Here is an 18,639-nt window from a genome sequence, read left to right on the forward strand (position 1 = left end):
CAGATGTCATTGAAGGTTCAGATGGTTCAGATGTCATTCCAAGGACGATTGTTCAATTAAATAAAATGTAATCTATCCCTATGGTTTTTAACCTTGGAGTCAGAGTCCCAATTATGAGGTTCTCAGAAACAGTTATGAAGGATAGAAAAAAAATAAGAATAATTTCTGTACTTTGTTCACCTTGAAAACAAAAGCTGCAGTACAGAAAATGTTGAAAAATGCTATATATTATGACTATAATGGCGTAGTTTCCATATATAATCAAAATTTACTTTTTATTGTGAATTATTTAAATTATTTAATCTGAATTGTAACTACTGTGAGAAATCTCAATACTTATGACTGTTATTCTTTTAAGCCAACTTTAGTCAGAATGAAATTGGTAAGCCAATCTTGGAAGTGGTGCTAGAGGCAGGGGACTTGCTCTATTTCCCCCGAGGGTTCATTCATCAAGGGGACTGCCTGCCCAGTGCTCACTCCCTCCATATCACTATATCCTCCTACCAGAGAAGCAGCTGGGGAGACCTCATGGAGAAGGCAAGTTTACTTTTCCTTCTGTCCATTTTCAGTAACTACTGCATCCATGTCTATTGTTCTGGAAACTATACCCTGGCAGGCTCCGGAACTACACTGCAGGATGTCATCCTGCATTAGCAGTCCATTGTAGAGCACATTCATGCTTGCATATAGTGGGCAGATGTCAGTTTACCTAGAGTACATGCCTTTGGGTGGTGGAAGGAAATTGGACCAGTAAGACATCATGCAAACATCATGTTGGAGATGTCCCAGAACTAGGTAAAAAACAGGGTCAAGTGTTCTAAGGCATTTTTCAGTTTGAACGACAATTTTAACTTCATTATAAAATACATTCCATGTTTAACTGATCTTTTTCGTCCTATTGTCAAGTCAGTTCTTTTTCTTTTTTCTTTTTTATTTTATACTTTTAGGTACTTTTAGGCAATTTAGGTACTGAGTGTGGGAGATCTTAACTATGGAGGTGATTACAGCAAATTGTAATTTATTGAGACAAATTTCTAACTAGCAATGTTTATTCAGGCTGATTTTTTGTTTATTTCTTGTATGTTTTTGTTTAAGCTATATGCATCATATCTGTGTTCATTAACATCAAAAACAATTTAAAAAGTATGAAGTAGTTTTGCAATGTTGCTTTAAAAATCTGCTTTTACCCTTTTTTGTTTTAAACGTATAATAAACTTTAGCATATGTAGTGGTTGCCTGATGTTGAAAGTGTAAAATTAATTGAAACAAAGGTGTTCCAAAAAACTTTGTTTTGAAAAGACACAGTTATTCTGTTAACACCTCAATTAAGTGGATTTACCCCTAAAGTGGCTTCTGAGCTGGCTTAGTTGTTCAGAGTAATCATAATTAATAATGGTGTCTTAGGTCTTAAGAAACCACAGCAGTAAATACATTTTTAAAGGGGAGGTAGATAACCAAAATAGTGGCCCTAGATGTATGTAATCATGATCTTTTACTTGACATGGGAATCCTGAACCACCCAGTCAGTCTTCATGAAACATTGGATTTAGATGTGTTCTCCTAATGCTGTTTCAATTTTTGCTCATGTAATATATCAAAGGCTATAACTGTAGGGTTATAACATTTGCACATGTTGGGTGTTTAAAACACTTGTGAAAGCTGAAGTTCACAAATAACCCCACAGTATATTATAATTTAATATTTATTCTTTTGAATTGTATTTACATTTTTAAAATTTATTTTTTTTTCCAATAAGGTATTAACTAAAAAAGGTGGCAAATGCCAGTAAACGTAACACTTTCAATTATATGTCATTACACTTTTGTTATAAAGGATAAAAATAAATGTAATTTAAAGGAATGCTCTTCCTCCACAACTTTGAGTTAATAAGGGAGGAGTTATCAACTGATCATGTGGCCGCAGAAGTGCTTCCCGAAAAGTTGAAGAAGCTTGTCAACAAGAAGGGATATAGACTAAAGCATGTCTTCAACACAGATAAAACAGACTCATGGTGGAAAAAATATATCTTTCAGACATTTTGAAGGCGAAGAGATTTATGATCTCAAGATTTAAGACAGAGTGAGTGGTGTGACTTCTGTGCGGTCAATTGGCCAGTCACATGATAAAGCCAGGCTTGCTGTCCCTGTTTACAACCCCAGGGCATTATGCAGCCAGAATAACAATCTCTTGCCCATTTATTGGTAGTCATATAAAAAGGCTACCTTTTTCACTCGCTAGAACGAAGACTGGGATGCCATCTAGCACTTGAGATTTGAGATTCAAATTCTGCACCCAGTTGCCAACAATAACAATGGATACAGTAAACATTAATTGAGTTGTTGAATTGTTATTATTTTATTTTTATTTTATGATTAGCTTCTTCCAGCTGCTTTGCAGTTGGCCGTTGAGGACGATGTGGAGTTCAGACAAGGACTTCCTTTGGACTATCTCAGTTACATGGGAGTGCAACACTCTGAGAAGGTAAACGTTTTCATGGTACATAATAAATACAGGATTAAGGGTAGAAAGTATTTGAACTGTATAAAAAACTAAAATCAGTTAAAATGCTGGTGAGGTACTTTTCATATCACCGTAGCTGATACGTCTTATCAGATATGTCTTAGTCTTATCAGTCTCACAGGCATAAAAGGTGATAGTAATCGCAGAACAGCATTCACTTGCATTTAAATCATAGAGTTTATCAACTGGTACACATATAGAAGCAGATTTAAAACGATCATAGTATGATATTTTAAATTCTGTTTAATAACGTTTAAACCATTCCATTCTCTAAATTTGTTTTGCTAATAACATGCATGGCAATAAGTATTTCATCCCTCTTTACTATTTTATCTGAGGTTTGGTTTTATTCAAATACTGTATATTTACAAATATAATATACATGATGTTGTTACAAATAGGGGGTTGCAAAAATAGTGAAAATCAGGAACTGACCAAGCAGATTAATAAATAAGTAAATTAAATATTCATAACCTCCAACTTGTAAGGATTTTGCTAAGCATATACCGAGTGTTTGGCATGATTAGAGACACATGAATTCTTTGTTCTCTAGCACAGCTTTGGCAAAAAGGGTATTCAGCCACAGTGGGTTAAACAAATATTTATTAAAACTTACAACACAAAACATACAACATAATAATCACTCTATTTACAAGTTTACAGCCAAGGTATTTCAGAGAGATGCAGATTTGTTTAGATAATTGATTTTTCTCCAAAGAAAATAATTGGAAACACCCTATAGAAATGAATTCAACATATAATAAATTGGGTTATATAAACATGACAGAATTTTATCTCCCAAAACATTAGAATGAATTCAATTCCAAAAACCCAATTTAACGATCCGTGTAAAGATGTGTGCTCTTACTGTTGTACACAATCGATTAATTATCAGAAAGCCCCATATTCATAGCAAGGATTGCTGCAATTCTGTCCCAGGTGCATAGACTGAAAGATGGTACTAGTGTACCATTCTGAAACAGTAAATATTTTTTTCTCTGGTGAGATTGATTTTTATTTGAAGATCAGTTCACTTTCATGACACATTGTACTGTAAGGCACAATGAAACTAGAAATGTGTAAAATGATATGTAACTTTGTGGGTGGCTTGTTGCAGAAATGTTCATATATCTCTTGGTCATCTGAATGATATTAACAGAGAGCTGAGTTTCAAAACAATTGGAAGATCCAAACTGGTTGATTACAGAGTGAAAAAAATTCTATTTAATTTGTTTTCAAAAGTAAGAGAAAAAGATCAAAGTTTGTGCTTAGTGAGGAGGCTAGTTTGTCTTTTTTGGCAGTTGTTTTGCATGTATTAGTTGACATGCATTTTGTCAACAGGCAGACGTACGCAGGAAAGAGTTCATAGATAAAGTGAAAGGCCTAATGAGGAAACTGGTAGATTTTGCACCAGTGGATGCAGCAGTGGATCAGAAAGCCAAAGATTTCCTGCATGACTGCCTTCCTCCTCTGCTTACCAAAGGTACTGGTTATGTGTGTAAGAAGGAACAGGCCTGTGTAACGGTCACTGGATGCCTTGTATGGACAATTCACTTCATTTATTTGCTTTGCAATGACAAAAGAAACCTTGAATGTTAAGTTTACTATACTTTTCTGATAGCATTTCTATTAAGCATTTCGTAAGATATCCAAAATGAATTGCTTTTGTTTAAAAAAAATCCAAAATGTGAACATTCAGCATTGTAGATTAGATTGTGATTCAGTACCAAGTGATTTAACCATAAAGATAGATAGATCTCATGAATTAACTCATTAGTTTGGAGATGAATCCTGTAATTCAAACTTCTGTTTAAGCTTGGGTTGTGTCATTATATGATTGTGGTAAATTCCCCATTGGCCACACAGTCATTCCTTCTGTAATTGTTTCTTGTAGCATGTCTGACAATGAATGGTTGAGATAGACATGTCGCAGGAAAGCATGCATAAATTCTCATACTTCCCACTCAGTGTTAGGATTCTAGCATTAAAATGAACACCATAATTCCAAATTAAGTGGGAACAAAAATAGAAAATGGTGATTCTATTTTAAAAAAAGACAGAAAGAATTGATTCGGACTGCATTAATTGATGGGATTGTATACTGATATTTCATTTTTAAAATTTAAAATGTTATTTATTTGCTCCAAGCTAATGATCAGTTAACTCGTATACTAATTTTAATCCTGTTTCACCAGTGCTGTTATTTGTTTCTTTACTGTTTCTCTAAAGTCTTTAATAATATAAATACAACAAATCAATAAATTATACTTGCACTGTTTATTTTTATCTATGGTGTATCTGTCATGGGTTGTCTTATAAATAATCTATGGATTATCCTTGCAGAGGAAAAATCAACCAGTGTTTATGGTGCTCCAACAAGGTGGGAGAATGGAAACATTCGAGATCTAAAGCTGCACTTTATGGGAAAAACTAAAATCAGATTACTTCGGCAAGGTATTGTCAGGTATGTTTCATATGTCATTACCAACTACTATAGAAAAGGTAGGTGGAAATAGGTGTTAAACAAACATCATCCAGGTGGATGCTGCACATTGGTGGGTGTGGAGGGGATCCCCATTACCTGTAAAGCGCTTTGAGCGGAATGTCCAGAAAAGCGCTATATAAGTGTAAGCAATTATTATTAATTATTATGTATCATTTGTGAAGCTATACTGTATTTCACACCCAGTTTTCCCTGTGATGTACGTATTTGTGATTATTTTAGAGACTAATTTACCATGTTTAGATATATTAATCGATTTTAAATTGTGGAATATCAATTGCCTATCATATGTGAAGTAGGTTATCACATGTATTGATAAATGACATCTGATTTTTAAAATTGATACACAACCCAGTTTTTAATTCTTAATTCCGTACAACCAAGAGCTTTCAGGACATGTAAAAATGATCAGTACTTTGTTTTCATGTAAATAGACCTTGTTTTTTATAATGTAATAATTATGCACCATGACTAGTGTTTTTTTTACTAAAAGCAAAACTGGGTACTATTGTTGAATTATTGTTATTGCAGACTATGCAGTGAGGGAGAAGGTGTCATTCTTTATCACACAGTGCATAATTCCAGAGTATACCACAAAGAGGAGCCAAAGAGCTTCGAAATAGAATCTGAGGTAAGCCTGTACAATTTGTTTTACAGAAGCTTTTTAAGAAAAGAGCTTATCAATTCAGAATCTCTTTACATCATACCTTCATATGCAATAAATGTAGTTTTTTTCATCAGCATATTCCAAATTGTTAATTTTGATTCTTTCGGTTTCTGTAATATGGTATAATTTTTTTTTCTTTGAGCTTTAAATTGCCTTTTTTTAATATTGTTTTTCATTTTAAATTTTGACTATGAACTCCAAATACTGAATTTAAAATAAGACAAATTATTAGGATTTTAATATTTCTTTCTGGGTGTCTAATTACCCAACAAAGAAAACATGACACCTGTTCATGGTTAAATTATTAATGCTTATTAATTTTATTTTTTTAAGTCATATATATTTAATCACAAATCAGGTTCAGAAAAAAGAACAAGAATGATTCCTTAATGTGTTTAGTAGACCTAAAGTAGTAAAACTGAATTAACATAAAAATAAAATTATTGTCCCAGGTGAATTTTGCTTAATCCTTGGTTCTTTTTCTGTTGTAGTGCTGAAACATTATCATATTTATTTTAGCCTCCACTAATTGGAGGCTTAATTGGTATTACTACCTGATTGTACCACTTCTGGAATTATGTATATTAAAATATCATCCTACAGATATTTTTGGAGTATTAGATTTCATCTGAATCTTTTTCAGTTTGCTTTGCAGCTTCTACAATGTTTGCTAAAACTCTAATTTGACATCTGTAAAGTTGGATTATATACTAACTATACCAAAATCTAGATCATTAATACAATTTAAGAAGATCTGTGATTCTAATGCAGATCTGTCATACATTACTCTTTATGTAATACTCTTAAAGGACACACCTTAGATCTAATTATTGCAAATGACTCCTTTGTCTCCCACTGCTCTCCCCTTGATCTAGGCCTCTCTGACCACTTAGCCATTCTCTTCAATCTGGAATTACCTGTTTCTAACACTTCCCCCTCACGCTCTGTAAATTTCCGCAACTGGCGATCAATTGATCACCCAAGGTTTGCAAATTCTGTTCTGTCCTCCTTATCCTGTTTTTCTTCCTCTGACCCTCTAGAGGACAAAATACAGTTACTTGACAATGCTCTTTTATCTACCCTCGACACCTTTGCTCCTTTGAAAACTCGAACCATCTCCTTCTCTCGCCCTGCTCCCTGGTACAATGACCATCTGCAATTTATGAAGGCAGCCTCTCGCAAACTTGAGTGTATGTGGCGTCTTTCCGGCCTAAATGTACATTATCAGGCCTGGAGAGATTACTTATCTGATTATAAGGTTACTATAGAGTCTGCTAGATCCACCTACTTCTCTCACATCATTGAAAATCACCAAAACAATCCCAGACATCTTTTCTCCACCATCAACAGACTGCTCAAGCCAAACTGCCCTACCACATTACCTGCCTCATCACAACTTTGCAACACATTCTTAGATTTCTTTAGTTCTAAGATTGACAACATCCGGCATCACATTCTCTCCACTACGGATATAATTTCCATACCTCCTCCCTCCTCATCCAACTTCTCTGGTTCCCGTCTCTCCAGCTTCTCTCTTCTTGACTCAGCATCCCTAAACAAACTAGTTACGTGCATGAAACCCACCACATCTATTTTAGATTCCATTCCCACCACTTTATTCCAGTCCTGTTTCTCTTCTCTCTGTCCCATTGTCCTCAATATAATACATGAATCCTTGTTTACTTTTGTAAACACTTGTTAATGGCTTCAGCATTAGAGTAAATGTTTGTTGGCATTGTACCAACGGTCCTCAAAACTGCTGCTATTACTCCCGTGCCAAAGAAGCCTAACATGGCTCTCGACAATCTTAACAACTTTCGCCCCATCTCCAACTTACCCTTTCTCTCTAAAATTCTAGTACGTGCTGTCACACTTCAGTTACATAACCACCTCATGACAAACAACCTTTTCGAACCCCTCCAATCTGGCTTCCGTCAACTTCACAGCACAGAAACCGCCCTAGTCAAAGTCACCAACGATCTCCTAATAGCTTCTGATTCTGGTTCTCTTTCCATACTCATCCTTCTTGATCTCAGTGCTGCCTTTGGCACTGTTGACCATAACATCTTACTTTCTCGTCTCGAGACTGTGTTTGGAGTCTCTGACACTGCCCTCAAATGGTTTAAGTCTTACCTCACTGATCGCTGTCACTTTGTCTCTCTCAATGGGTACAGGTCTGAAATTGGTCTTGTCAAGTCTGGTGTCCCCCAGGGCTCAATACTGGGCCCCTTGCTCTTCAGCATTTACATGTTCCCACTTGGTCAGCTTTTAAGATCACATGGCCTCAGGTTTCGTTTTTACGCAGACGATACTCAAATATTCATCCATACCAAACCCGACACAGATGTGGCTGTCTCTATTCTATCTAATTGCATCTCTGACATAAAAAATTGGATGACTCAAAACTTCCTTCATCTTAACTGTGACAAGACTGAAGTCATGCTTATTGGTACCCCCCATCAACTTCGTAAAGCCAGTCCTGTAACCCTGTCTGTAGATGGCTCTGTACTTGAGCTTCAATCAAAATTGAAAAACCTTGGGGTTATATTCAATTCTGGCTTAACATTCGACCCACATGTACAGCATACTGTCAAAACATCTTTTTTTCACCTTAGAAATATCGCAAGACTACGCCCTATGCTATCATTAACTGTGGCTGAAAAGCTGATCAACATATTTGTATTCTCTCGAATTGACTACTGCAATGCTCTACTCCCTGGGGTATGTAAATCAACTCTGAACAAGCTGCAGTATGTCCCAAAATTCAGCAGCCAGAATCCTGACCATGTCTAGTGCAAGAGTTCACATAACTCCTATCCTGGAGTCCTTGCACTGGCTTCCGGTCAAATTCCGCGTAGACTTTAAAATCCTCATGCTCACCTATAAGGCTTTACATGGCTTGGCACCTCAATACCTGTCTGAACTTTTATCGCCCTACTCCCCACCTCGCAACCTCCGCTCTTCAAATTCTGCCCTCCTTACTGTCCCCCAAGCCCGTCTACATTGCATGGGCGACAGGGCCTTCTGCTATGCCCCCAAGCTCTGGAACTCTTTGCCCAAGGATATTAGAGAGTCACCTTCTCTAAACTCCTTCAAATCTAGACTCAAAACCTTCTTCTTCAGAAAAGCCTTTACTTAACTGGTTCCATTCTTCACCCCTCTGCTCTTCTTAATACCACCTTCCACGGTCTCCTCTATTGTTATTGTTGTATTGTTGTAATTATAATTGTGTCCTATCTTGTGAAATCTTCTTATTTATTGTTGTAGTCTTCTTATTTATTGTTATTGTCATCCTGTAAAGCACTTTGAGAAGCCACCTTTAAAGGCGCTATATAAAATAAAGTTTTTTATTATTATTATTATTATTTATATAACCCCACATTGAGCAATATTTTCTGGTTGGTGGATTATCTTTCAGTGAAGACCCTGTTTTAAAGATAAAATCAAGATGACGTCTCTAGTTATTCAGTGCTACTAATTATAAAATCTAAACAAATGCATATCAAAGGAACTACCATAAGTACACTTAGACCAGATTCACTGTGTATTTACACAATACAAAAGTTATGGTGAAAAGTTTCCCTTTGTTTCTGAGGACCACCTGGGCAATCTTTGAGGACCCTCGGCTAAGACCTCCTAGTTTACAAACACTAAAGAAGTACCACACAAGCACAGGAACCTCCTGCTAATAAATCATTTACCCTAAGCACTGGAACACATTATATTTTGTTTGTCAACCATTTGTACTATGATTTAACACTTGTTAATACTTTTGTAAACACTTGTTAATGGCTTCAGCATGAGAGTAAATGTTTGTAGTTCTGGCCTGTGTGTAGTGCAGGGAACAGTCCCTTGTAGCAGGACATTATTAAGGAAATTGTTGTAGGGAAAAGGTGTCCCCTATCTTTTTCATTGTGTGTCAATGTCATTGTGTGTGGCTTTTTTACAGCAAGCAGATGCCGTTGAGTTCCTCATCCATTCGTATCCCAAATTTGTCACTGTGGACAGCTTACCCTGTGACTTTTTGGATGACAGGGTATGGTTTTTGTCTTTTATCTTTTGCACACATAACTTTAATAGCACATCAGCTTTCAGTAATTGCTGTTTCCTTAGATGATCTTGGTAAAATGGCACTTAATCCAGCTTTGACAAGGGGTGCCAAGGGTGTGTGCATATGCCACAGGACACATAAACACACCCCCAGACAAGTAAAATACATATGTTCTTTTCTAACTCCTGACTATCATGTCATGCACATTTATATATGCAAGCATATAAGAGTCATATAACATTGGTAGGGTTTCTTCTGCTGCTTTTTTAATTTAATTTTGCACATTATAAATGTTAAAAGTCAAAATGGTTCTTTGGAAGATGAAGTTGGCTGAATCCGTAGACCTTTGCTATTGTAGCCACAAAAGTCTATGATGCTAATATTTTCCTTTTTTTACATTTCAGGTTGCCATAGCCAAGTTGTTGTTTGAAGAGGGACTAATTCAAACAAAAGAGCCCCTGCAGTCTTCTTGATGAATAACCAGATAGAGAACACCTTGACTAAGTAATTCCTAGAAGAAAAGCAGATCATTTTACTCTTAATTTACTCTGATGAGGAACTTGAAGGGCTTGGTGCTGCTTTTTCAGTTTATTTTTGTTCATATAATATGTGACAGTGATACCACCTGGCACATCTTTTACATAACCCTTCATAATGTGTTTCATAATAAGTCCAATAAAACATTTGTCCACTCTTCTGTTTTTATTGGGTTTATGTACAGTTAAGTTTGCAAAACTGGAATAGTCTCTTTCCATTTTTATCCAGCTTTATCCAGGTAAGGTTCACAGCAGAGCCAAAGCCCAACTTGGCCAGCAGTGGGTGCAAGGGAGGGGTACTCCCTGGACAGGGCGCCACTCACAGACACACAGACACGCACAACAGGGCCAATTTTCCCAGAAGCCAAATAACCTACCAGTATGTCTTTTGACTATGGGAGGAAACAGAGCACTCAGAAACATAGTGAAAACCTGGAGGAATTCCATGCAAAAACGGGGCCAACATACGAACTTCACGCATATAGAATCCCAGGTCTGGAATTTTACTCGGGGCCCAACACTGCCACAGTGCGACTCTGGAATGATATGGTCTTACTAAAAATAAGGTTTGCATTGTTAAGTAAACGTGTTGTTCAGTTTTGCTTTTATTTAGTTTTATTATTTTGTAGTTCTGTGTATGTGTACATACTCAGGGTATGACACATAGCCATCTGCGTTCACAACCAGGTCTCGGAGTGTGCCATACACTAGTTCTATGAATTTTGGAGGGAAAAAAATCACATATCAGATTTTGTTAATATATATAAAATGCCTTCCAGAAAAAAAAAAAACATCATATAACAAATATTTACTGACAAGTTAATGTCTAGCTTTAAAATATCTGTAAATGTACTGTTAACAGCATTGCACAAAGCAAAACAACATACTTTTCATTCTTGAAGTAGAAACACATTGTGGTGATCTAATGTACTTTTTGCCATTTTCAGTAATAAAAAAAACATGTAGAAGTAGCCTTTTCCCTCCATGGACATACACAGGTCAAAAAATGATAATGATGATAAGGACTCAGCCTGGTAACAAATGTGATGCTAGCTAAACACTATATTGGCTGCTAATGTATTGTTTATCTTGATTTGTTATCAAGTTCTGATCAATGTGAATTTAAGTCTTCTAAGCTTCGTATCATCACTCCCGGTCTTTCAATCGAACAGCTCATAAAAAATAGTCCAGTGTGATCACATCCTTTAAAGTGATCAGTTCTATTTAGTGAATCTATAGCTAAAAATCTGTCCTGTTTTGTCATTATAAGATGTCCATAATTTAGTCAGCAACTGGGCATTATTAGTGCAAATAATGCTGTTGGAGGTACTTGGAAAGGCCACAAAAAAGTAACTACTCCACTAAATTAATTGGTGTTGTCATTGTAAAACTATCTGAAATATTTTCATGTGTAATACATTAAAAATACTCCATTATTAAATGGATAATTGCACCATTTTTTTCTTAATCGACTATATTAGCAGGGACTCGCATCAAAGTTCTGTATTTGAAACTTTACAGTTTAGGTTCTTTTTTTGTTTATGTTTATTTTCTGACATTTTTAAAGTCTGATCTACATTTACCCTATAACAGTGTCCATCTACAGGGTCCTTAACATTTTAACATTTGCTATAATATTGTATTGTAACTGTAAAGTATTCATAACCTTACAGAGGTTTCACATTATGTTGCATTCTAGTGTGCAGTGATGACTATACTTAAAGTAGTAATTTATGTTACAGAGACACACCTACATCACCCATTCAAAACTAAACAATAAAATGAAATGATTGCATAAGTATTCAATTACTTTGTATTCATAACCAAACATAATTTGGGTGCATTATGTAATTTTAACTTTAAAAAAATTCATATAATTAAAAGTTTTTAATTTGTAATGTAATAATTTTTAAATGTAATTTTATTTAGGTGCGTAAAATTACATTAAGGAGTCACATAATTGAGTGACCTCGGTAATAATGAGTGGTTCCCATGATTTCAGAATAAAAATATCTGTTCCTAAGTCAGTTTGTAACAAGGCATCTGAGTGATTCTGCAACAATGTGGCAAAAGGTCATGATGAAACCAAACTATCTACATTTTCAGTCTAAATGCCAACATTTGGTGCAGTTTCAGCATAGCACATCTCCTAGTCAAAAACATCCCAACAATCAAATATGGCAGCATGCTATGGTGAAGCTTCACCTCAGTTAGGTCTGAAGGAAAAATGAATAGAGCAAAATACAGGCAATAATAAAAAATAGAGGAAAACCTGTTGCAGTCTGCTTAAGGGTTTGCCCTTTTAGCAGGGCAATGAACTAAATCAAAAGGCCAAAGCTACACTGGAGTGACTTAAGAAGAAAGTAATTTCCTTCAGATAACCAACTTGAAACTTTTGAGAATCTGTGGGAAAAAAAAACTGAAGACTGCAGTCCATAAGTGATGCCCATGCAACTGAAAGAGCTTGAGCAAGTCTGTCAAGAAATGCTTGATTGACATTAATTTACATTTTTAGGATTGATTTAAATTCTTGGTGACAATGTTCTTTACAGCTAAATCCTTCTGGCATTTGTTGTGTAGAAAGTTTAAATGCAAAGTAACACCAGTATAGCAGAGTATTTGACAACTGAAGGATCCAGTTAAAACAATGTTTGACACAAGTTCTTGGAGTGGAAGTTGCACATATGAAAAATGTCTCAACATATATAATATTTTTTTTTTAAATCCAATATATAAATATTTTAGGAATAAATATTAAGATATTACATCTACCTAAAGTAAGATGCAAATTAAAATGAGAACTTTTATCTCTATTACTTAAATTATTGTAAATATTGATGCAAACAGGAAATATATATATACATTAAATTGCATAATAAATACATTAGTAGCTGGTGTAAAAATATAGTGATACCTACTACAATATTATTAGTGATGTGCTACAATCACCACCTCACTGTCAGGTAACCCAACAGAAAGAGTTACATAACATATGGCCTGAGTGATTTTTAGTAACATCTACGGACAGTGATGCCATGCTGATTTTTAAAATTGCAGTCAGTTGGTACTGTTGATAATAAGCGGTCAAGAAAGAATATATCAAATTTGGATAGTTTGGCTTTAGTTTCTTAGAGTAAATTCTCTGCTTAAGGTGATCTTAAGTGCGGGCATTTTTTTCAAGGGGAGTAAGATGCAAACAGGATAAAATAATTTAAACCCAAAAGCCCAAAACAGGAAACAAAAGATGTTTTGAGCAGTTACCCATTTAAACCATTTGGTTCTAATGTGCATCTTGCTTGCAAATGGCTGCAATATGTTGATACTGTAGGTGTGCCTTCATTATCTTGAACTCCGATTATATTTTTAATCTGCTTTTCAGGGGCCATTGTATTTGCAGCACATACATCGTATGGTTATAATTTCATATTTGTGAAATGTGGGTATATCTGATTGGTAACTGGTAATTATCAGATTGCCACACCCAAAATACTGTAAATGTGTAATTTACTGTACCTGTGTAACCTTCCAGAATTGTCTCTTGTTTGAAGGACCCTTCCTCTTTGAGATCAGGAAGGGCATCATGCAGTGCTGCCAATATTTAAAGACCATCAAGCTTCCTGTTGTGATCAAAATCATGAAGCCTTAAAAGAGAATAAGACTTTTTTTCCTCCAAAACATTTTTAAGTGAAAAAATAAATATGCTTTCTATACATAACATTGTTTCTTTCTAGATTTGTACATTTAAACTCTTGAAGCTGTTTTTAGAGACTTGTGAACAAATGATGATCTGGAGGAAGACACTTGAAAATAAACTTTTTACACTGAAGATGGCAACAACAGTGGATATGCTGAAAACCAAAGTTTTTATTTGCTAAGATGCCACACTCAGCTACAAAAAATACTTAAACAGATATGTTTAAAACATAACGTTCGTCAAGGTTATGTACAGTATTTAATCACAAATCGGGTACAGAAAGAACAGCATTGAATGATTCCTCTGATTTCACTAGAAATACTATATACAATATGTTTTATGTCATTTTATGAACTACAAAGTCTGCCAATTAATATTTTAGAAGCCAAAATAATTTATTCTCAACTAATTTAATTTAGGAATGTTAAATAGGTAGTTCAAAATATTTCAGTATTTTAAAATCAATATTTCACTTTTTCTTCAAGTAAAAGAAACAATCTATATGGGAATCTATATGAGATTTGGATTATTGGATTTTATTAATAAATGGATTTCAGCACAATTTTGTACAGTTATAACACTTCCTCAAATTTTGTTACAAAAATCTGTCATGTTCTTCAACATAAAAAAATCATCTCTTGCAAGAAATGAAATCTCAGTTCATACTAACAGTTGTAAGTAAAATAAAACTTACCAAAAGAATTTAAACTGAAGTTCCTCGTCAGTTTGTGTTTCAAGGTTAACAGGGCCTACTGTATATGGTCTCTCCTCCCAGATGTCTGGCAAATTTAATAAAGGTGCCTGTAATTTCTGCCAGATGTTTGCTTGTATTTATCTTTTACATTCTTGAAAAACTTTATGTGTGGACATGGCTTAAATTCCTGTTAAGCAGGGAGTGTTGCGCAGATTTAGTGATCTCAATCACTCTCATTTTATCTGTAAACATACATGGCAGTGCATTAAAAACTGAACAGGTGGCACTTTTGTACTTTTTTATGAGTATAATACATGCTACCCAGCCATGTCGTAGAAACTTATCTTCTGGCTTTTAAGAAGCAAGCTGAATGAGATTTGATTCTAAAACAGGCTAGATGTGTCAAAGATCTTCCTCTCCTTTGTAAACATTCTTGAATAACAGAATTCCTTTAACCAAAACAATAAATCCTGTGTGACACTGAATGACTGCACGTCCCTCACATACACTTGCCCACAATTTATCTCAACACAAATATTCTCTAACCTAGGTAGGTCACAGAGAATATGCCATATAGACCAGTTGTTTCCCTTTGACCAACTGACAAATGAAGTACTTACCGATGGTTAGTAAAGATGGATTTATTGGAAAAGGCATGTCCTGGGAAAATAGTACGCTCGTCTGTTCTTTCATATGAATTCCCAAAGGTGTCAAGCAGACCCAGTCTTAGACATAGGAGGAACACAGTCTTTATAATTTTGCTCATGCCTCTTCTTGGATTTACTTATAATTTTCTTTTTTGAAGGACGTCTAATCCTTCTAACTCAAATGCTGTCTGGTTTTGAAGATCTCTAAACGCTTCTTATTTGCATTTACAATAATTACAGTACATACAGTACAGTACCTACAGTATTAGGTGATCAGAGGCAGACTGACACAACCTGTTCTACTCTTTGCCCAAGGTCATATTAGTAAGAGGAGTTTTTTATATCGGCCAAGAAATGTTTTTCTTTCCATCACAACTCATCTTGACTTATTTGAATGAATTATTCACTTCATTTGATCAAATAATCAGCCTCAACAATATTTAGTACTTGGCATTTTAAATATCCTACATAACAGTTTTTTAGAGTTTAGTGGCGCTGGCATCTTCACATACGTAGTAAATTAAGTGTCCATATTAAATTGTTATTTTTCTTATTCTAGAATTTAGTGTGTAGTCTTGGTTGCTTTTAGTAAAATGCAAAGCAACTTTTCAAATGATAGAGCAGCACTAAAAAACCTTATATAATAAATATATACCTTATATGTATAAGGTGTACAGTATATGTATATATACCTTATAGGTCCTTATATGTGCCTTTAAGACCTTTCTTTACAGAAATAATATAGTAAGTACTATGTTAATCTAAGCTGTAGAGTAAAAACACAGAGGAATATTGTTGAAGACAAAAGTGAGTTAAATCAAACATTCTGAGTTTACCCAAACTGTGTGATAAATTTATAGGGCAATTTTGTACCATGTACGTGTTAGTGAATGTTCCTTTGCAGGCTACACATGCTGACGCAGCTTTCTACTTGAACTTCATGTGATAAAACCCACTTATGAAGTAATCAGCAAGTAATCCCATCCACACTTGTGAAAATACCTTTATAGATGGTAAGATTCTTTGCTCACATGATTAGACATACCTCCCTAAAGCATACTGTAGCTTTTAGTGCTCTGAATATGACTGTATTTGAGTCACGACAGGGACATTTGTGACATAGCTTCTCTCTGTTTGCTGTGGTGCTACAGTATGACCATAAAATAGACTTCAAAGCTTCAATATTCTCTTGATTTGTCCAGGTTAAAACTACGTGTCCTGTGTGAATGTTAAAACAATAAAGTACATATATGTTTAAATCTTTATACTTAAGGAAAAACTACTGAAGTAAGAGACAAGATGTAAAAAGGGTTAACTTAAGTCAGTTCTGCCTGAAAATTAGACTTCTAAGCAACAGGGGTTTATGGCAGGAAAGGGGGTTAACTGATAAGGATCCCAGATGCGAGCAAGGAACCCCCTGGGGGCATAATCTTAAACTGACCATTTGGCCAGGGTCTCTTAACTGGCCAAATACCATGACCCCCCCCCCCCCCCTACCATAACACCGAATGACGTCCGGAGCAGCAAGGAAGGACTATATAACCTTAAAGTTTGTACTGGCACATCAAACAATACTTCGGTTTTGTTGTTTCTTGCGGGAAACAAGACTTTGGCGTTATTGTTCCTTGCATGCAATAAACTCATGTGTTTTACTTCATCTCGGGATCCAGAACCTTATTCTTTCTGTTACAACAAATTTGGCGTAGTCGGCGGATGCTCCAGAAGGCGCAGAACATCCCATCGGCAGGAGAGACGGTCAGTGCTCACATTACTAAGAGGTAAGGACTCCTTTTTAAAAAAAAAAAGTCCCAACTCTCTCTGACCGATTGGGAAGTCTCTGCTCCCTGCGAGAATTGCCCGAGTTGACGGAGTAAACGTGAGTTCCTGAATTCCTCTGGCCCGGGGAAGACACCGATGTATGTAATGGGAGGTTTGCTGTAAGCCCAGAATTTGGTCTGGCAGGTGGTCCACGGTATTGTGTACAGGCGTTCGAAGCTGGTGTATGCCTTAATTACGCGTGGAGTTTTTGAACGGGTTTTGGACCTTTACCGCTAAGTTCAGGACTGGTGTGGGCCTTATTTGCGCCCGGAGTTCTGATGCTCAGGATCGGTGTGGGCCTTAATTGTGCCTGGGGTTCTGGAGCTGAGTGGTGCATTAAATGCACGTAATTCAGGACTGGTGTGGACCTTAATTGCCCCCGGAGTTCTGAGGCTCAGGATCGGTGTGGGCCTTAATTGCGCCCGGGGTTCTGGAGCTGAGTGGTGCATTAAATGCACGCATAATCCAGGATTTGTGTGGGCCTTAATTGCGCCCGGGGTCCTGAGATTAGCTACACCCTGATCGTGCATGGATTGGCGTGGTGTGGTTTTTTGTTTTAAAGGAAACAGAAGTAGGATATATATATATATGTATGTTTTTGGTGTTTTCCTTGTTTGTGAATACATATACACACGCACGGCACTAACATAAACACACCTCATAATAAAAGAGCAAAGCATTAAGTAGCAGGATTTAAAGGACGTTGAGACCCGAGAATCACCCTGATTGAGCTCAGTGTGTAAGTCCACCCCGGGGCAAAAGCAGCGATGCTGGCATTCTGGGGATGGTGAATTATTAATCAAGAAAGGGGGTTTTCGAGGTCTTGTTCCTTACCTGTGAACAGTGCAGTGTAAGTCCTCTCTAAAGTCTCTGAGAGGCATTTAGATCTGGAGGTAACAGACGCCCTTAGCTGAATGAGTGCAGAAATGCACAGGTTTTTCAAGTCAAAGCATCCCCCTACTGTATGAGCTGTTACCTCACACACGACAAAAGTAAAAGAGACCGAACATGTGTACTAACTGATGGTTTGAGAAAGCGGTGGAAGGGTCCGATTTATATATCGGAAAAGTGTAAGTTGATGGAAAAAAAGGAGAAAAATATGCGAAAACTTGAGTTTGTCAGAGGGAGTTTGGGGCGAAGATGCCTGTAAAGAAAGCATATGAGTATTGATTGGCAAAAGCGCAAGCATGTAGCTCCCACCTTGGTGCACGGCCGGCACCAGTGGTGGCAGATACATGAGAGAAAGGAAAAAAAAAAGAAATTGGGATGTGACTTCTTAAAAGTGTGTTTACGGGGAAAACAAAAACCCGGAAGAAAATATACTTTACTCGCTACGAAAGAGTATGAACAAAAGCTAAAAGAGGCAGCGCAGGAGAATCAGAAACTAAAAGAAGAATTAGTTCCTGGTCGCACTGCACTAGTTAATGTGTTATATCCTGCTCTCCCATAGGGGAACAGACAGGCAGGAAATGAAAATAATTGGGATCAATTCCCACAGTGACCATATGG

The 18,639-nt window shown here is 36.2% G+C and overlaps 1 protein-coding gene across 1 annotated transcript in view; it reads left to right on the plus strand.

Annotated features, from left to right (window-relative positions):
- riox1 (ribosomal oxygenase 1) overlaps positions 1–10,435 on the plus strand; it is a 38,066-nt gene extending 27,631 nt beyond the window's left edge. The window contains exons 9-15 of the mRNA XM_015345943.2: positions 359–537; positions 2,377–2,481; positions 3,862–4,003; positions 4,864–4,984; positions 5,555–5,654; positions 9,640–9,726; positions 10,146–10,435. Of these exons, the coding sequence (XP_015201429.1) occupies positions 359–537; positions 2,377–2,481; positions 3,862–4,003; positions 4,864–4,984; positions 5,555–5,654; positions 9,640–9,726; positions 10,146–10,214 (803 nt within the window). The 3' untranslated portion in view covers positions 10,215–10,435. The remainder of the gene's footprint in view (positions 1–358; positions 538–2,376; positions 2,482–3,861; positions 4,004–4,863; positions 4,985–5,554; positions 5,655–9,639; positions 9,727–10,145) is intronic.
- Positions 10,436–18,639: the final 8,204 nt, after the last annotated feature.

The sequence above is a fragment of the Lepisosteus oculatus genome, chromosome 2, assembly GCF_040954835.1.
Source record: "Lepisosteus oculatus isolate fLepOcu1 chromosome 2, fLepOcu1.hap2, whole genome shotgun sequence".
In the NCBI taxonomy this organism is placed as follows: domain Eukaryota; kingdom Metazoa; phylum Chordata; class Actinopteri; order Semionotiformes; family Lepisosteidae; genus Lepisosteus; species Lepisosteus oculatus.